The sequence below is a fragment of the Balaenoptera borealis genome (genome assembly GCF_965194805.1).
Source record: "Balaenoptera borealis genome assembly, chromosome: 6".
Lineage (NCBI taxonomy): Eukaryota > Metazoa > Chordata > Mammalia > Artiodactyla > Balaenopteridae > Balaenoptera > Balaenoptera borealis.
In genome coordinates this window covers 39,072,549-39,093,947 of record NC_138863.1, presented here as the reverse complement: position 1 = coordinate 39,093,947, position 21,399 = coordinate 39,072,549, and the positions used below count along the sequence as shown (strand labels likewise).

The following is a 21,399-nucleotide window of genomic DNA, read 5'->3' as shown; positions in this document are numbered from 1 at the left end:
TAAGAGATTGTACCTATTTGTCTAATAATTGAAAATTCATACTGCCTTATGCAAACTTAAAATTTTTTCTATTATACGTCCTATTGTCCATAACATCTGGATCTCTTTTCCTTTAGAGTATTCACTTTCCCCCAGCTACCCTTTCATTTGGTGGAACTGTGCCACAGGGGAGTCTTCTGCCAAGCACTTTCCAGACTGTATCTGCTAAGTCACGTGGCAGCTCCCAGAACCCTACTTCTGGGGGACGGGGCATCCATCCTTTAGGTCCCGTGGGTCCTGTCACCCTTGAACCCTTTGATCAAGGTGAGCCCTTTAGTTAGCAGGTCCTCACTTGGTGGGAGAGCCTCGTCCACCCTCTGGTACCGGCTAACATCCTGGCGCACTGAAGGCAGTGATCGCAATGGCTGGTGGCCGTTGGCTTGAGAACCTAGGATTAAAGGTAAACAGTTACCTGGGTATTGTTTTCCCCTTCAGTGTCAAAACAGCCTTTGGGAAAAAAAACACCTAACAAAAATCCTGGGGCCAGTCTCTTGTCTCTCTTTTGTCTCATTTCCCATATGAGGACCCAGAAACAACAGAAGAGAATGGGAGGTGGATGCTTAGTCAGAAGTGGGTCTTCCAGGGAGATGTCGGTCCGTGCCCATTCCTCCCCCTCCCCCGCCTTTTCCCACCCTGGCATCTGTCCTAGTCATGCACCAATGCTGTAGGGTCACACAATGACCGCAAGATAATGAAAAAAAAACAAAAAACAAAAAACGGTGGAGGAAGAAAAGAAGGGGATAGGTAGAAAAATAAGTTACAGAATAAGAAAATCATTTCTATTTCTGAGTCTATGCTACTTAGGCATGTGAAATTATACTCAGACTTTTTGATGCAGCTATAATAGAACAGTTTAAAGGGATCATTCTACTGAGCCACATTCATCGAGACATAAAACAAATTTTATGTGTAAATTTGCATCCTCAGACACTCAAACAGCTTGTTTTCAAGTGTCAGAATGTATCACCTAACTTAGTTGACATTTCTTATACTGCAGAAGGCAGTATAAAAATATGACATTTGATGCAAAGCACATATTAACCTTCTGTTTTGAAGCTTCATGCAATAAGGAGCGAGTTAAGATGTTCCTGAAAACCTCACAGATAACACTAACGTAGATGCTTTCGGCCTGTTTGGTTTTGTATCTACAAACCCAGGTCGCGCCAGAGATTCATTATGTTTTTTCACGCTGTCCAGACAAGAGGACTGAGCCCCAGGCGCACTGAATGTGCCAGCGTGCGGCACGCATCCCAGGCCTCCAGGCCTGTGTGGACCAGGGGTGCCCCCACCCACCGGGCCACCTTTCTAGGCAGAGCAGGTGCCCGCACTGATGCAGAGCCTTGAGGTTCATTATCTAAGTTTGAAGACTTATTTGACAGGCCTCTTATTCCACCAAAAGAAGATCCATAGGGAGGGCGGGAGGGAGACGCAAGAGGGAGGAGATACGGGGATATACGTATACGTATAGCTGATTCACTTTGTTATACAGCAGAAACTAACACAGCGTTGTAAAGCAATTATACCCCAATAAAGATGTTAAAAGAAAAAAAAAAGCTGTTGAACCCCAAGGAGAAGAATTCAGCTAATATTTGCCCTGCAGTACAATTTCCACTGAGGGACAAAAGCACAAGACTCCTCTCTGAGCGGGTACGCCTGAGCCACGAGCCACGTTGTCTTGTACATCCTACCTCCGGTGGCGCCCTCCTCCTGGGCAGCGGCCCCCTCACAAGCGCCTTGGGCATGCCCCGCGTCACGCTCTTCTTGGGGCGGGCTCTCAGCAGCAGCGGCAGCTCCCTCCAGGCTCCCCCTCCGCTGCCAGACCTCGCCCGCCTCCTCCTGGTCAGGTGAAGTGGCCGATCCTGCCCCTGGCCCTTCCTCCTCTCCACTGGGCACCTGCACTACAGGTAGAGAACCAGGAGTGCATACGGGACCCTGTGACGCTTCAGCGGGGCCACTGCTGGTGGGCTCTGCTGCACAGGCTCCCTCTTCCTCCTCCTGAGAAGAAAAGGCTGGGGTTTCGGGGAACCGCGCGCTCTCGAGCGACGAGCACCGCGTCTCCACCGAGGACAGCTGCGTGGTAACGCTCTCATTGCAGGAGCTGTCGGCCCCTTCCAGGTCACTCTCGCCCTCGGGCCTGGTGCTGGCCTCGCTCACGCTCTCTGTCCTGGCAGGGTCACTGGGTTCTGTTTCCGAGGACACCTGGGAAGGCTCAGACCCCTGATCAAGGGACTCCGTCTCACTGATGGCTCTCCGGCTTCCCCCTGACGCGTCGGAAGTGCCCGTGTCTGCCCCACTCGTGGGCTGATCTACCTCCTGAGAGCCACACGGTTCAGTGCTCCCCTGGTCAGCGCTTGGTTGAGGCTCTGGAGCATTCTCACTTTCGTCGGGGACCAGGCCTGAGGGTAAGGAGCTCTCCGCAAGCTCGGGAAGACTTTCTGGCTTATCCTCGAAGGAGGCAGCTTCATTGATGGAGCCTTCCTCGTTCTCCACCGCGTTGTCTTCTGCCTTTGTCTGAGATGTCAGGCTCCCATCATCAGTTCTTGATGCCCTGCTAAACATTATCAACCCTCCTTCCTCCTCCAAGGAGGATGGATAACCCAGGTCTTGCTGGAACTCGTGGTCTTCTTCATCTGAGTCGATATGAAGCATTGCATTGAGTCTTGTGTCGGTGGGAAAACTACTCCTTAGTTTCGGGGAGGCTCCCATGGACCTTTCCGAACAAGTAGTTGCACCCGACCTGGAATGGCCATTGTGTTCAATAGCATCTAAATAATCATTGAGTGAATCCTGACGTCCTCTGGGAGGTGAGGTCCTTGAAGAAGTAGAGGTTAATTCTTCTGAGTCTATTTCCAGAGTAGAGCTAGTCCTGAAAGAATGCTTGGGGGTCCCATTAGCACTTTCCTCAGAAACTGGTCCATTGGAACAAACCGGGCTGTCATGATGGCCCCCTGGCATGTCCTCCTCATCAGAAGGGCTTCCTAGGTCTCCATTCACAGTATTGACTCCAAGTATTGTGCCAACAGCTTCTGGAGAAGCATCTGAAGGAGAAAACAGCATTTATAAAAACAAAGTAGTAATAACGAATGAACTTTTAATGTCCTATTCCTTTGCCACCAATCAGTTCAAAGAATTCAGTCATCCCACTGAGGTCTCTTTACAGTATCACCAGCTTGCTAAGAGTTACTATTCACTACTAAACGAGTACATATATTGCTGGTCAGTTTGACATATGAGGTTTACATGTTCACTACTGCCGGAAATTCCACATCCCAGTTTCCAAATGCAGGTAAAACCTAAGAGATTTTTTGATAAACAGGCTTTTAAATCTGCTTGGAAAACTTCAGCAGGTAATCATTTGATAGCTATTTTATGTTCAGAACAGTATACAAACAATTCTGTTCAAATGTAAACTGACAACAGAGTAAGATTTAACAAGTTTTTCCTAGAGTAATATATTTATACAGGTATCTCACCTTCATGCAAAGAAGATGTGACCTCCACTCTGAACTGGAGGTACCCACTCACATGGTCAGCTGGGAGCCTTCTGCCGAGGTTGTAGCTGAGCATCTGATCACTGCAAGAGGAGAAATGGTTCTTTCATCCTTACTACTCTGGTGTCAGCCTTCATCTTCTTCCCATAGGCCACCCCCCAAACCCCACATATTTCTCTTGAAACTTTCATACTCACAAGAAAATGAAAGGTCAAAGGCATGTTAAGAGTCAGTGTAATTTTGTCCATTTGTACAAATGAATACTTATAAACCCAGGGATAAAAGGGAAGCTTGTCACAAGGAAAAGTATCAGTAAAGGCTGAAAATGCAATACTGTACAATATTGTTATGATTTTTTAAAAGGGCACTGATTTGCTCTCTCACCGTTAAGAGTGACCAGAGAAAGGGCATTTTAAAACCCATCAAGGAGCTGAGAAAGGCCTAAAATTTTGGGTGTTTTCTGACTCAAGTGTAAATGTATAGAAGGTCTGGTTCCTTAGCATTTAGCATGATAGGAGTTAGGTTCTAAAAAGACAGGCACAGGGAATTCCCTGGCGGTCCAGTGGTTAGGAATCCGTGCTTCCACTGCAGGGTACACAGGTTCCATCCCTGGTTGGGGAACTAAGATCCCGCATCCTGCATGCTGCACGGCCGGCCAAGCAAAAGAAAAAAAAACAAAAGAGAGAGAGAGAGACGCACAGGTAAGAGTTATCACATGGAGGGCACAGTGCTGTTGTATCCTGAAGAACAGGAGCAGGGAGTTAGGAGAGAGCAGCGTGAGAACAGGCCGGGCTCTGACAGCTGCTCCAGCTGTGTGAGAGGCAAGGGGCTGCTGCACCTCCCCTTCTCCACCTGTAAAGTAAAGGGCTCACTGTTGGCCCTCACTATTGGGGGGCCTATCACTGATACTCCAGGCAGCTTGTGAGAGCCATACTGATGGGACAGTTGGAGAACTGCACTAACTGTCGGGAGTCTCGCTGCCACACTTGGAGGTGCGCTGGAGGGGACCACAACTGGGCCCAGCTCCTGCCCCACCTTGGCCCCAGGCTCAGGCTACCAGCCTCCTCGAAGATGGAGTGGTTGATCTTTTTCAATTCCGTGTTTATTTATCAAAGTCAAATACAATCACATCATTTCTCTGTATGCAAGCAACTTTTTGTTCAGAATCTGATTTATTCTTAATTAAGGAAAATAATCAGAGGGATAGTACCAAATCACACTATCTCTGCTCTCACACTGCCCTCTAATGGCAACTTCAGGAGGAAAACACAAGGCCTCTACCTAATACTTGCACCACTGTACACTTCAGAGCCTCTGGTCAGCTACTGATTATTAATCTCCATAACTATTTTGCTTGTTCTTCTCCACCTCCTCAGTACAATTATAAATAGATGTTATCTGGGATTTTACATTAGCTTGTACACATTTACATGCTAATGTAAAATCCCAATTCAGCTCTTATGAATTTCTTTGAGTTCATAGCAAGATTTTCTTAAAACAATAAGATCATTTCCTTTACTTCTTTCCTTTTCTTCCCTAGAAATGTTGTAATAATTTTTTGATTGATGCTTTTAAAAAGCTTTGTTTCCCCCAATTGAGTGCTTACACTCTGATAAGGGCTTTGCATGCATCATCTCCTTCAATCTTCCCTGTGAGGCAGGTGGTGGCCCTGTTTTCTAAGGCATAGGGAGGGTAAGTAACTTGCCCAAGGCCAGGCAACAATTAAGTGACAGAACCAGGATTAGAACACAGATGCATCTGACACAGAAGCCCCTGCTCTGCAGTCCCCAGATCAGATCTCATTTTATGCACACTTTCAGTGATTCTTGGCTGCTTTCAGTAGCATGCATTTTAATGATGTTTACTCATGGCTCTTCTCAATGCAATCATTATCATAATGTTTTGTCTACTTAATCTGGTATTTAAAAAAAATTTTTTCTATAAAGGGATATATTGGCATTTTTAACTATTAGACATTACAGGTACGTTAAATGCTTTTACATTAGAGTGTTTGAATAATTCTATAATGACCAGAATGACAGCAGGGATGTCTTTTTCTCTTACCACTGTCTTCCAGCATTTAGACAGTGCCTGACACGCAGAGATGCTCCACCTTTGTCCACTAACGCATGAACCCAGCAGCGAACTACTGGGACCTACTCTCAACATTACAGTTCCTCACCCACGTCTTTGGACATTCAGTCCTGGAATAATAAAAATCTTCATTTCTTTGTTAAAATTAAATTGACTCTCTTCTCCTCCTCTTTGGCCAGTAAAAGTAGAGTGCTGGTGTTGATGATAAAAACGTATAAAAGTGATGCATTTTAGCTAGGAAGTAAATGTTTAGTAGGGATTCTAAGAATGGCATCCATCCTTTTGCTCACTATCATATCCCAAATACCCAACACAGTGCTTAACATTTAGTAGACACTATATGTATACACACCAACACATTTGTTGAATAAATTTAACAAATGAGGCTCTTTACTTGGAAAAAAGAATTTTAACCGGTGTTAGTGCTATTTTTTACCCAAACTGACAAGATACTCAACTCAACTATTCAATCTATCAGTACAGGGAAGCCTCCCTATTTGGAGATTCCAAGTCAAGGGGGTTTCATCCTTGTTGAGTGCCTGTCAAGGGATTCACCGCTTTCTTGTTCTTACTCAGTCTCATCTGATTCATCCTGCCTCTTGCCATGATAGATAATTGTGTACCCTATATTATATATTATTATGATATATAATTATAAAGAATAAGTGCCAAAGAACTCTCACTGTCTGACTGAGACATTCTCTCACTAGTGTAATCACAGCAAATGACAAAGCATGGGAAAGTGATGTGCCTTTTGGACAGAATGCAAGCCACTCTCTGAAAAATGTCACATTCAAACCAATGCTCTTAAAATAGGTAATGAGTAAGAACTTCTAGCTCATCCTATAAAACCTCACCATGTAAAAACCTCAGCTACTTCAGAGAGTTGCAGTCTACAAAACACATAAGAAAACTCAGCATTTTTCAAGATGTATCAATTACTTGATAGAAAGTAATAATCAGATCAAAAATATATTTAGATGCTAATAGCCAATACACTAATATGTAGTATCATATTTATTTAATAAAGCAAATTCCTACGTATCAGGCAATGCTTTTAATATACTTATGTAGAAACATGTCATAATTCTGATATTTTACGAATTCATGCTGGACTTCCTTCCAGTACATATGGAATCTATGACAGGCAGTACTCTATGTGGCCAGTTCTTTAAAAGACTGAATGAAAAGCCAGCAAGTTAACAGGAGTTTCAAGCACTGATAAGGTTTTATTTTTCCTTGATCATTCTCACTGGTATACATAAATTGACACTCTGCCAAGGGTCACAGATATTATATAAATTATATGATTATACTTATATAAACTAAATTCTAGGTATACTTCCAATGAGAGTTAATTCTCACTCTTCATAATTTTTCATTTTCTATCCTAAAAATAATTTTTTAAAACTTCCCGAATAATATTATCTCTACTAGAAGCAATAATTGCTATCCTTAAAAATAACTGTGATTTCCCAGTTTTATCAAATTAAACCAGGCTGCTAGAATTTCAGCATAATATTTCTACTTCACGTGGTCTGGCTCAACCATTGCCTCTGATGGCCAGAGAATGAGAATCCATTAGAATCTCTTAATTTCAGGTTTTGAAGGGGTCTTAGAGATCATCGGTCTAAAGACTTTATTTTTCAGATGAGGAAACTAATGCCTGAAGAAATTGTGACTTGCCAGAATCGAACAGTTAATTAGCTGCAAGGTGAATAGGAATGAGCAACCTTCCTCAGTTAGCTAGACTAGTACTACATCACTGTTAATCCTTAAAGTGTTGCAGAGAAGCTGGGTTTCTGGAGCTGACCGATCTGCTCAAATCCCAGCTCCACCCCTGGCTTGCCAGCCTCAGATTTCTCATCTCCAACATGGGTATAATCACATTATTCACCTCTCAGAGTTGTTAAGAAGATGACATGAGCTAATGAGTGTAATTTACTTAGCTCCTGACATAGAATAGGGTCTCATCATCTTTTTTGTTTACTTTGGTTTACTACAGCTGCTACCACTACTACAACTACTGTTATCACTGATACTGCTGCTACTACCACTACTATTATCACATGTTCATAATGTTCTCCTAAAATGAAAAAGATGCCCCCCAGTGCCACCTGAGAGCACCAGTGTTACTGGGTTTGCTGGCACTTACCATGTGAAAATATATACACCATTTATAATAAGGGATGGAGGCACGTTACGATTTGTTAACTACTTGATTCACAGCTTACAAAAAGTTCACAGAAAGAAAACAGACGTCAAATCACATTTTAAAATTCTCTCAACAAGTAATTTCTAGTTGTCTGAATGAACGTATACGTCTTAAGAGTTCCACTATAACACCTTCTCAGAGTCTAGGCTTTGTTTTAAAGGGCCCTAAAATAAGGTGGTTTTGGTGTCTCAGGAATAACATATTCTCTGGATGGGGTTAATCAGGATCAGGAGGTGTCAACCTGACACTCAGATCTTGCTCTAGGGAGAGCTTTTTATAGCAAGATTTCAATATGCTCAAAAACAACTGAGCACTATGATATTTGACACTGAAATGGTAATAATGGTAGGTACATCTTGGAAAAGATAGATAACCCAAAAAAGGTATATAATTAAAATAAAGTGCTTTCTGCCCTGCACATTTCAATGAGTATATGAGCACTTTCATTTTTAAAAGAATTATGTTACCACTTCTTATCAGTAAGAAAAGTCCTCCGACTTCAAAGTATCATTTCAGTTGCTTCAGTAGGAACTAATCCCAACAAGACCCCTACGTGTGAGGGCTGATTACCCGATGGCTTGCCGCTCCAAAAGCCTCTGGACTGGAATGGTTAGTTTCCCCAGAAAACGCTTGATGATAGGACGGCTCTTGGCAAATTTGTCTTTAATTTCAATTTCTAAGACATCAGTAAGGAGTGCAAAAAAGGAATATTTCTGAAAACAAAACATAACGTGTTGAGTCAAAAAAAGAGATAAATATGAAATTATGTATATCAGTTTATTAGTATAGAAAATAGTATCTCTTAAATCCTAACGACACACAGAGTCCACATTGCTAGAAAAATCTGCAGCTATTGTCAATCCTTTATTCACTCAGAATCATTAACATTCACAAAGACTAAAAAGCAACAGCTAGGACCTGTATGACAAAGGAAGCCCCTTCAATCATCCAACCCTTCCTGGTTCAACAGTTTTAGGAGACGCTATCAAATATTAAACTATGCACAATACAATTTTAGTGCTCACTATATTTAACGCATTTTAATTCTTTAATACTTAATACCTTGTTATAGAGTGGCTTAGACTTAACTGATACATTTGATTAACAGCAATTTTAATTCCTGATCCCATGGTATTTTTTTTTTTTTTCTTTTTCCCATGGTATTTTTGAAGTTGCACACCACAGGTTAAAATACTCCTTCACTTAGTGGTTAAAGTAGGAACATCTAAAGGATATTATGGTTTCCCTGGTTCATATTAAAATAAAACAATGCTTAAATGCAAGTTACTTAATTTAAAAGGCACACAGGGACATTTCTTCTGGGACAGAAAAATAAAAGTATGAGGTTAAGATAAGATGTGTTGTTTTAAGAATGCCATTGGAGAAAACTGGATTGGATATTAATAAGGATATAAAATAAAAATAAAGAGCTTTACTCATTTACAAAGACTTTGACATATATTACAAGGATAAAATTTTCTTTTTAATGATGAGGCTTTCAGGAAAAGTAAGTGATGGAGCCAGGAATCTAACCTGAACCATTTCTCTCCTCCCCTGGCAGTATCCAGGCAACCACAGTGATGTGAATAGTGCCAGCCAGCTTTACACTTAGGGGTCACGAAATTTATTTAGTCATAGCAATTTAATTTCACCAAAGGGCCGTAAAGTTTAGTCATCTTCTTAATGGAAAAAGCACTTGCTTAGAATAAGAGAGCAGAGTTTAAGCACTAGTAGCCTCTGAATAGCTAGTTACATAAACATTTTAAGCTTCTGTTTCTTAATCACACAAATGGAGAGATGATAATCTCATCCCTTACACCCCCCTTATCAGGCTTGTACTGGTAACATGGTTAAAAACTTTGTAAATATTAAATGTTAGGGAAATAAAGTTACTACCCAAAGCAATCTACAGATTCAATGCAATCCTTATCAAATTACCAATGGCATTTTTTATAGAACTAGAACAAAAATCTTAAAATTTGTATGGAGACACAAAAGACCCCGAATAGCCAAAGCAGTCTTGAGGGAAAAAGACAGAGCTGGAGGAATCAGACTCCCTGACTTCAAACTATACTACAAAGCTACAGTCATCAAGACAATATGGTACTGGCACAAAAACAGAAATATAGATCAATGGAACAAGATAGAAAGCCCAGAGATACACCCACGCACCTATGGTCAACTAATCTATGACAAAGGAGGCAAGGATATACAATGGAGAAAAGACAGTGTCTTCAATAAGTGGTGCTGGGAAAACTGGACAGCTACATGTAAAAGAATGAAATCAGAACACTCCCTAACACCATACACAAAAATAAACTCAAAATGGATTAAAGACCTAAATGTAAGACCGGACACTATAAAACTCTTAGAGGAAAACACAGGAAGAACACTCTTTGACATAAATCACAGCAAGATCTTTTTTGATCCACCTCCTAGAGTAACAGAAATAAAAACAAAAATAAACAAATGGGACCTAATGAAATTTAAAAGCTTTTGCACAGCAAAGGAAACCATAAACAAGACGAAAAGACAACCCTCAGAATGGGAGAAAATATTTGCAAACGAATCAACGGACAAAGGATTAATCTCCAAAATATATAAACAGCTCATTCAGCTCAATATTAAAGAAACAAACAACCCAATCCAAAAATGGGCAAAAGACCTTAATAGACGTTTCTCCAAAGAAGACATACAGATGGCCAAGAAGCACATGAAAAGATGCTCAACATCACTAATTATTAGAGAAATGCAAATCAAAACTACAATGAGGTATCACCTCACACCAGTTAGAATGGGCATCATCAGAAAATCTACAAACAACAAATGCTGGAGAGGGTGTGGAGAAAAGGGAACCCTCTTGCACTGTTGGTGGGCATGTAAATTGATACAGCCACTATGGAGAACAGTATGGAGGTTCCTTAAAAAACTAAAAATAGAATTACCATATGATCCAGCAATCCCACTACTGGGCATATACCCAGAGAAAACCGTAATTCAAAAAGACACATGCACCCCAATGTTCATTGCAGCACTATTTACAATAGCCAGGTCATGGAAGCGACCTAAATGCCCATCGACAGACAAATGGATAAAGAAGTTGTGGTACATATATACAATGGAATATTTTGGAATATATACAAAGGAACGAAATTGAGTCATTTGTTGAGACGTGGATGGATCTAGAGACTGTCATATAGAGTGAAGTAAGTCAGAAAGAGAAAACCAAATATTGTATATTAACGCATGTATGTGGAACCTAGAAAAATGGTACAGATGAACCGGTTTACAGGGCAGACGTTGAGACACAGATGTAGAGAACAAACGTATGGACACCAAGGGGGGAAAGCCGCAGGGGGTGGGGATGGTGGTGTGCTGAATTGGGCAATTGAGATTGACATGTATACACTGATGTGTATAAAATTGATGACTAATAAGAACCTGCTGTATAAAAAAATAAATAAAATTAAATTAAAAAATTAAAAAAAAGAATGTTAGGGAAATAAAGTTATTGCTAGTATCATTACTATATCCACTATGTGCCTTCTAAGTGCTCATCTTGAGATAACGTTTTATGTCTTCTAGGCTTCTAATGTGTTCAATTAAGTGGTATGCCTTTAAGAGTTATTCACTATTTGGGGACAGTAAGTAGTTTTTCAAACCAGGAATAAGAAAACATGTAGTATTTATCCATTTAAATAACCATAAAAACTGCCCAGGAGAAACATCCTGTTGCACTGGCAAGTCTCAAATAGCCACATCTTTTCTCCAATTGGTTTTAGATCCCCTGAAGTATCTCCCTCTCCAATGAAATACTTGTTCAACATTGTTAGAACATATTATTGTCATTAAACATTTAGGGAGTGATTTAATTAATTGTGCAACTCCCATGCCAATACAGGTTTGTCTAGAAGCACTCATTAATGCTAGTATATGAAATGTGTCTTGGTTCCCTGAGAAATGGCGGGAGAACTCACACTTTGCTCCCTAGAAAAGAAGCAATGTCTCTGTTCATTCTTTGACTTTAAATAGTTCCAGTGGGAAAACCCTGGGCTTGATTTCACTGATATGATGCACTATGATGACTGGTAACATATTGTAACTGTGAGAGAGTCTGAAATACCATCAACACAATCTGCCTTGCCTCAGGATGACGACTCCTTGAATGGCTCATGTAAGTAACTAAAATCTGTAATGGAGATCCAAAAACCATTTGCCAGACAGTAAGGAGAGAAATTCCTTTAATCTGTACTGAGTATATGCTAGAACAAAATATCAAAATTTTAAATAAAAATGGGATCAGTATTATTGACTTTTCCTTCTGCCTCAGGCTCCCATATGGCTTGGCAAGGCACTGTTACTGATGCTGCCCTTACAGAATTTTGATATTTTGTTCATCATGAATTTTTGCCTTGATTTTGATTTTTTTTAAATATTGCATTGAAATATTAATTTTGATCATCGAGTCTTTTGGACCCTATAAATCATGCACCTGAAGGAAGTGCCTCACTTGATTTACCCTAGACCCAGCCCTGGTTAGAAGGGAATATCTCATTTTCATTGTACCTTTTTCTAACAGAACCTCTAGACACCTCAACCATCTTGCCCACACCCATAAGCAGTTCAATGATACAGAGTCCAGTGGAAGGAGATGGAGTTGGCCAACTTCCTAACTGTCAAGTAGAAGGCCACTTACAATCATCTTACCTCTCGGTGCCAAATTGGATTTGTGGTGTTACTGATGATAGTAGACCTCCTCTCCTGCCCATGGTGGGCACAGGTGGGGAAACTGCTCTTCTTCCCTGGCTGAATCGACATCTTAAGATAAGGGTCAGGATTGAAGAACATCCCTTTCTTTAGCCCAACTGCCCGAAGATCTTTAAAGAAAGAAAGAGAGGAGGAAGCAGGGAGGGAAAGAGAGAGGGAGAAGAGAGGGACAGAAGGGGAAAAGATTCATATATCTTGATAAGAACAAGCAGCTCAACGACAATTTGTTCTTCAATAATCACACAGGAAGCTCTAAACAGAAACTATTTGGTAAAACAAAAAAGTTATTCACACTATGATTGCTTAGGTAAGTGAGGACAAGTGGATTATGACTAGTTCCAGCAGAAGGTCTCCTAACAGGCTGCAAAATGAAGCCAAACTTTTACTACCACCTTATACACCTAAAATGACTTTTCCTGGGAAATGTTTTGATCCTAACATGTGCACCTTCACCACCTTTTTCTATGTGGCTTGGCAGCTAGCATTTCACACAATGTCTTGAGAGAAACCCTTAGTAAATAGTGTATTAAAAAAGAAAACCAATATGTTCCTTCATGAGAGAAAAGTGAATCTTCTATACACACATATGAGATGCACTGACTTAAGTTTAACTGGGGATGAAACTTAAGAGCACACATTCAGTTGTGCCATATTTAAAACGTCATACATATTCTACAAATGAAATGAAAGTTAGGGGAAATAAAAGGAGACCAGAAATATTTCTAAAATTTGAATGCTATCTGCTACATTAAATAATTGTAAGGTTATTTTTTCAATAGGCTGTTAAGTAAATTAAATATTTGATGAATGTCCCATAACTCATCTTAGAGTCACCACTTGTTATTTCATACTATGCGAGCTGCTAAAAGTTCTGGCTAAAGTCTGGTTAGTGAAGAGACTAAAACTTTTAAAAATGGTCAAGCTGAGGGATACAAAAATGTCAGGAAATAAAGCTGGCTTCACTGGATCTGCAATGCCTTTCTGAAAATATCAGTTTGAATAAGGTTGCCCTGAGAGCTAAGTGATCTTGAAAGCTTCCGGGAGAATAGACAGCTTCTAGGTAACTTTATGCAGTTATAATCAGTGTAGGGAAGTCCTGACCACTGGTTCAGAAAAAAATTCTGTGGACGGCCTCTGAATCCTCAAAGACCTTTGGATTACCCAAATCAGCTGGGGAAGAGACCCTACAGAGTAACCCCACATTTTAGGAGGTCACCAGGGTCATCCTACTCAAGCCCATTCCTGAAACACAAAGTCTTTCTTAGAAGGACAGAATTGGCCTGGGGTTGCCCATAGAACCATACTCCCTGGAGGAGGTTCACCAATGACCAGCAAGAACTTGTGGCCTAGATAACATGTGATGAAAACAGACCAGGACTGTCTAATGACTCATAACTGGCAGTAGCGGGAGACAGTCTAATATGTCAGAAAAGATTTAAAAATTCAAACAAGAGGACCTTATGTTAAGAACACTGCATCAAATATAGTAAGATCTTTGATCTAAAAGCCAGTGGCAGAAGGGAAAGATGAGTAAAGAACTAGACAAGTACTTCAGAGAAGCTGCTGTAATCTCATTAGCTTCATAGTTCCCATCCCTGGCACTTCCTAAACTATGGAGTCATTATTAATACAGCATTTGCATTTTACTGTCAATTTAATAATGCTGCATGTTTTCACTTGGCTTTATTTAGCATAAAATAGCTTTGAGAGAAAATGCAATTTACATATTTATTTTCTTACCTTTCTTGATTGTGCTCGCCTCAGACTCAGACAAGAGAATGACATTCTTTAGATATTAAATCTACTTCTCAAGAAGGGATTTCTTTGCAGTAAACAAGGAGTAACATGTACAGAAATGGCTGCCATGACGTCTGACAGAGCTAAATTATTCATGCAAAACATTCCTTTGACGAAAAAGCATCCACCAGAAGATTAAGCCACAGCGATGAAAGATGTCACTATTAACCCTTTTCCACAAGGGACATCGTACAAATAAACACAATATACTACCAATTATTTGTACTCTGATTATTCAGTTCACTTTATCCATCTCTTGCCTCTCTCTTCTATCTTTTATATATTTTATTGCTCATAAATATCCATATCACCTAATAGACTAAAGAAGGACTCAAAGTCACAAAGTTATGACAGGTTACATATCCTTCTTACTTGGAGAAAAGGTTTAAGATAGTCATCAAAAAACAGTTTTTTGTTTTAGCTGTAGAGTTCAATTATTTGTGTCCCTACTTATCCATAGATAATCAAGAGCAGAACATTTGCAGACAGACATTCTACAGTGCTTAAATGCACTCCATAAATATTATCATCCACTGTCAATATGCTACAACCAGATGAATTTTTTAGAATTACCGTTATAAAATTGCTTTCATCTTCTATAATTTTTAGCCATTTCTATACATCATCTGCAAATAGCTGATCACATGGTAAGAAATAAAACAGATTTTAGGTAGCGAGCCTCCATGTGTATTGAGGTGGATGTTGGAAAAAGCTGTATATAAAAAAAAGCATTTGGCTGTGCCCCAAAGCTTATTTCCTACGTTTTAGGAAAATGTCCTGGGATTTTCAACTTCTACGTGGTCATTCTCCCATGGTGGGTTAATTAACAGCCCCTCTGGAGTCAAAATCAATATGTGTGTGTCATATTTAGAGTGATATTGATCATTTGAAAGCTTAGGGCAATGCTTCTAAACTAAGAAGACCGTGGTATGGTCAAGCTAAGTTTTCTGAGCCATGGAGGTTGGCCAATTGTTCCATATCTATAAACGAATAAATCTATAAATGATTTCTCTTCCTGCAACCACCCCAGAACTGTGAAGGTCTAAAGCACAAGTAGCCAACTGAAGTGTTTTCAGAAGAGAGACAGATAAGGGGGGTGGGGAGTAGTATCACAGGCAGTGGTAGTAAGTGCTTTTCTAAAAATCTAGATATTTTTAAAACCCTGAGGGTTCCAACCAAAATATATTTATTGGCCAAATTTGAACCAGTTTACAGCCTCTGAGATTTGCCAGAGAACCAAAGCAAAATGGTTTTCATGGTAAGTAACCTGTATGGCGGGGGAAGGGGAGGAGAAGGAACATGCTAGAACAGACACAGATAGGCTGTGGGCCAGCAATGAACTAATGTGCACACTTCCATTATACGTGATATTCATGCATCATGGACTTGTGTTTTCAAGATCAGCCTTCTAACTCTCACTCTTGAAAATTTCTATTTTAATTTTCTATTTTCATTCGTAACATTTTTTTGCAGCCAAGAAAAAGTGAATCTAATTTAAATTTCAGAAGCACTACAACAATGGAAAAATGAAAACAAAACATCTTACAGTGATAGACATCTGTTAGACTTGATTTTACATGTATTGTAGTATGGTCGTCTGTTTTAAAAGTCCATTTCAAATACTGATTTTCTTAGAGTATTCTTGACTTTATGACTGCCGATTAATTTTTTTAAATCAGTGGCTTTGAAACTTTTTTTGACAGTGATCTATGTATGAAATACATTTATCTTGAAACCCATTATACACATACATAGGTGTGTATATTTTTGTGTGTGAAATTTTCAGTTTGTATAAACTGGTGTTCTATGAAAAACATTTCCCTTTGGTGGTTAAACTCTGACTTTTTTCTATTTTTTTTAATTGCTAGTTTCAACTAAATTAATCTTATAAATCACCAATGAGTTCCAACTCACAACCTGAAAAGCAGTGCTTCAGTTGTATGATAAATATACAAAAAATCAGAATATTTTACTAACCAGAAAATAAACAACAAAAAATTGTCTCATCCACTTTTCAATTCTTTATATGTATTCCTTCACAGAAATAGGAGTATCCCTTGGCTTTTTTTCACTAGTCTCCAAATTTTTCCTTTCTCTAGGTGAGGCAAGCACAAATTGTTTTCAGTAATCTAAGCTCTACAGTGGGTTTAGCACATGTTACATTACAGTTTTTTTTAAGTAAGTATACACAGTTATGGTCTTTTCATCACAAGACAACTTGCTGGAAGCTTTCTGAGTTTATATTAATAATCTAATTTTTCATGGTAAGAGATATACTTGAATTTCCAGAAGTATTACCAAAAAAAAAAAAAAAAAACTTGCTCACATATCATATATGAGAGTGTAGACAGAAGTGACTATTCATGCCTTTGAAATTACACACTTTTCACCTGGACATCATGTTTAAAGACATCCTTACCAGACAACGTAAAGCTAACGAGTTTTCGAGAATGCTGACTTCCTGAAGCACCTCCTTCCATGCCTTCTGCCCCCATCTGCAGAGAAAAAACACATATGTGAAGTTTCACAGGAATATGGTACCTCTCAAATTTCTTAGGGAAACACATATATTTGCAAATATGATTTTTGTATCAATGTATTGTATATGCCTTTTCATATGCTACAAATCTTGGAAGTGAGACATAAATGCAGATTCTCAGAGACTAGAGAAAGGGTCATACCTAAATTTAATCTTTACCCAAAATGTAACCAATATGAGCTTCCAAGTTCCCTGGGATATGAATCAACCTACTTTATGTCCTTTTATTTCTTTGGTTAAGAATATTGGGGCTTCCCTGGTGGCACACTGGTTAAGAATCCGCCTGCCAATGCAGGGTACATGGGTTTGAGCCCTGGTCCGGGAAGATCCCACATGCCGCGAAGCAACTAAGCCCATGCGCCACAACTAAGCCTGCAAGCCACAACTACTGAAGCCCGCGTGCCTACAGCCCATGCTCCACAACAAGAGAAGCCACCACAATGAGAAGCCTGCGCACCGCAACGAAGAGTAGCCCCCACTCGCCGCAACTAGAGACTGCCCGCGCACAGCAATGAAGGCCCAACGCAGCCAAAAATAAAATAAAAAAATATTTTTTAAAAAGAATATAGTTGACATGTAGTAAGCATACTTATATTGCTATTATGGTATTAAAACATTCCCTTAACTTAAAAATCAAACATCAAATTCCTTCAGATTTACTAGGAAAACCTAGAATAAACTAAACAGGTGATTTACATCAGACTCATCCATATATATGTAGAATTATCCTCTCTTGCTAAATATTTCTGAGTGACCATGTGGATGTCCCACTGCCCTTGTAGACTCCTATTTTATTGTGCTACTGGTACATGGCACATGCTATTATAATTAGCAATAATAAGAATTTGCAATCCTATTGTACTGATTATTGTATTGTAAAGCTTTTTCTAAAAGCTTCTGAGTAAATTATATCTTACTTGAAACGAGTCATTTACAGACCATAGCAGATTAAGTCTCTCAATTTATGTACAATTAGTGCTCAATTTATGGTACACTAGGAAAAAAGGGTTTTGTGGTCCTCTAAAAAAGAAGTCCAGAACACTGTAAGAGACAGATTTGAAGGCAGAATGTATTTTGAATAGTCAAGAAATAGAAACCACATTTTAATTCCAAAGTTTATATTACACCCTTCCATCTTATCTTTGTGGCACTCCCCACCTCCCTTAAAAATCATACACCACCAAGAGATAAAACTTTCACTAATCCAAGTCAAGTTGAGGAGCTTCAAAATAAATTCCATTCAAATTTTGAAATACAAATGCCCATTTCCGGGCTTCCCTGGTGGCACAGTGGTTAAGAATCCACCTGCCAATGCAGGGGACACGGGTTCGAGCCCTGGTCTGGGAAGATACCACCTGCTGCGGAGCAACTAAGTCTGTGCGCCACAACTACTGAGCCTGCACTCTAGAGCCCGTGTGCCACAACTGCTGAGCCCACGTGCCACAACTACTGAAGCCTGTGCGCCTAGAGCCCATGCTCCACAACAAGAGAAGCCACCGCAATGAGAAGCCCGCACACCACAACAAAGAGTAGCCCCAGCTCGCTGTAACTAGAAGAAATCCTGTGAGCAGCAACGAAGACCCAACGCAGCCAAAAATAAATAAATAAAATAAAATAAATAAAACGTGAAAAAAAATTTTCCATTTCCTTCTCTACTTCTTGTACCTTAGTCAAAACTATTTTGTGTGACATTTAACTGCTTCCTGATTGTTTCACATATCATTTGCAATATGCCTAGGGTACCATCCAGGCATCTCTACTTTGTTCTATCCAGATGCAAATTGTCCTGCAAGAAGTAACTGAGAAACTCCACAGGGAAGGAAAGAGCAGCCATCCTAATCATATAGTCTCCTTTCTCACATATCCTTTTGCAATGAATCAAGAATAAAAAAAAGTTATGTCTTCTCTGTCATGCATACTTTGACGTCATTGCCATTCATCAGAGTACACAGTGATATGTGTCACTTGGAACAGGAAATCCTTCGCTTCAGGGACAGATAAAGGCGACCATCACTCACTACCACGTATTGTTTCAATACGGGTTGACAGTATTACTTCTGAGCTTTCCTGGCTTAAATCTATGAAGGGAGTTTATTTAAAAACCTCTCTCTAAACACTGAGTACAGATGTGTTTATTATCACTGATGTTCCTATATCTGGTGGTCAGGTTGGTCTTTCCTGGCTTTATGGTCATGAATGATAAAGCTGAATTCTCTGAATATTAGTTCACATGAGCATTTTACCACGCTGTTGTAAAGGACACTGTTTATCTGTGAATTATGTGAGAATTGTTTCATATTAGCCTTTTGCCAGACAGTGAATTACATTTTTAAAAGGAGAATTCGAGGGCATTTTCTTTCGTTTCTATAATTTCTTAGAACATTATAAGTAGGCTTTGAATGATGACAGACTATGAATCTTAGCAAAGTCTCACTGTTCTCACTTGGCATGAAGAGACATCATGTTTTCGGAGGGGGCACATCTCCAGGCAGTGTGGTCCATTTGAGGGGAGGCCACGGTTTGTGAGATGCCTGGCACAGGAAGGGCAGCTGTTGCTGAGTGTTTGTCCCAGATGCAGTCTGTACTACCTCTCTGTTTGCCACTTTATAGTCCAGGGGTGTGTGTGTGGTGAAAGCAGGATGAGGCAGAGACAGCGATGCTATCTGGCCAGTTGGGTGCTGTCTCTGCTCTATTTAACCTAGGGATGATGAGTCAGAGGGGTACAGCACAATATAATAAACCATATGCACTTGGTGAGAGCCAACCAACCCAGTGTCATCAAGCATTAAAGTGTGGTTGCTACTGCCCAACTATTCTTTGCATCTAGTCATGGAATGATCCTACTAAATGAGCTTTGCGAATATCGATGTTGTCAGTCAGTACCATATCTACACGCAGGTCACATTCCTAGGTGAACATCATGCTGTCATAGAAACACAGTGCACAGCCCACAGTGAAATGCCCATTGGCACAGCCTCTCAATAGCAGATATAGACCCAACTGTCTCAAGCTTCGTCAGAAATCTACTGACCACCAATTCCATTAGTCAGCCTTTGAACCAAAATATTCTATTATGATTGCCAGTGTTGTATCTATGAAGCTTTTAAGGTGCTCTAAAACCTGTCTGAAGCAAATTAATTATCTCCAACTATCCACAGGCTTTGACAGAATAATCTCAATGCAAAATCAATGGAACAAGATCAATGCTCACCAGGCTGTAAGCTCCCGGCCGTCAGTGATATCTGATCATGGAAACTGCTCAAATCCAAGAAAATCTGACTCCAGAAAGTCATGTTTGGAAGCTATTATCTAATTTCACACATAGTTAATTTTTCAAACGTTTTATTATAAACAGCCCCACTTTTCTAGTTTTATAATTTTTCTATTTAGAATATTAATTATAGTGTGTTCCAGGGCTTACTGTGACATGGCAGGCTTTGTAGTCAACAATTGTTATTCTCCTTGTGAACCTTCAAAGTCTTATATAGTAAATATGGGCTTTTAAAAAATATTCTATACTTTGTTCACTATAATAGGAACTCAAATATAATTCAAATGGGAACAGAGTACTTAGATATTGAAAATTTTGCACATACTGTTCCCTTTACCTAAAATGCTCTTCCCTCCTCCTCTTCACCTAAGTAACTTCTACTCATCCTTCAGATTGTCCTGAAAACACGCCTTCTTCAGGGAAGCTTTCCAAGACCTTCCTGAGCAGGATGAATCCTGCTAGTATATGCTCTCATAGCCCCATTTCACTGCCCCTCATAGTAATTATCACTCAAATAAATACAATTCAGTTTAATTGATGTCTCTCTCCCCCACCAGACCAGTGAGAGCAAGGGCTGTGTTTTTGCTTGTCATTTCATTCCCAGTGGTGGGTATAATGTCTGGCACTTAGTAGGCACCCAGTGAATATTTGTTTGAATGAAGAAATGAAAGGAGAAGACTGCTTGATATCGTATTGGTGGGCCAGACAATTTCAAAATGCCACCTGCAGAGATTACATTCTGAATTTCAGGGAGTCAACCTGTTCACTTGCTTATTTCCAAAAATGCATGCATCTATAAATGTGTACCCACACACACAATATTACGAGGATTCTATATTACGAGAGTCAATAATTTTCTTCTATACTTTCATGACCTGATTGTTATTAATGACTTATAAACACTGCAATGATTTATATATCTTGGACTCCAAGAATCATCTGAGTTCAACCTCCCATGTACAATGGAGTGCATCCTGTGAAGCTGTTAAGATTCTAAAGTTAGTTGGTGTAGTGAAAAATCATGAAATAGTGAAAAGTAATTCTTAAGAAAGTACCATGTTGGAAATGGACATACTTTCCTTCAAAAGTCCAGCACAATCAGTTTCCTCCGAAGCTAAGTTAGATATCTCTTTCTTTAATTGAGGACCTGGTGAAAAGGTTGGCTTCTGTTGAGTGGCCACGTGAT

At 39.7% G+C, this 21,399-nt stretch overlaps 1 protein-coding gene across 10 annotated transcripts in view; it reads right to left on the bottom strand.

Annotated features, from left to right (window-relative positions):
• Positions 1 to 21,399, bottom strand: part of HECW2 (HECT, C2 and WW domain containing E3 ubiquitin protein ligase 2) — a 433,539-nt gene that overhangs the window by 158,389 nt on the left and 253,751 nt on the right. For 7 of the 10 annotated variants that reach the window (XM_082397294.1, XM_082397297.1, XM_082397298.1 and 4 more), the window contains 6 exons: positions 16,823 to 16,898; positions 12,547 to 12,716; positions 8,410 to 8,552; positions 3,513 to 3,613; positions 1,727 to 3,077; positions 332 to 429 (listed from right to left, as the gene is read on the bottom strand). In XM_082397294.1, coding sequence (XP_082253420.1) covers positions 332 to 429; positions 1,727 to 3,077; positions 3,513 to 3,613; positions 8,410 to 8,552; positions 12,547 to 12,716; positions 16,823 to 16,898 — 1,939 coding nt within the window. The remainder of the gene's footprint in view (positions 1 to 331; positions 430 to 1,726; positions 3,078 to 3,512; positions 3,614 to 8,409; positions 8,553 to 12,546; positions 12,717 to 16,822; positions 16,899 to 21,399) is intronic. The other 3 variants (XR_014246124.1, XM_082397295.1, XM_082397296.1) reach the window with 2 other exon arrangements.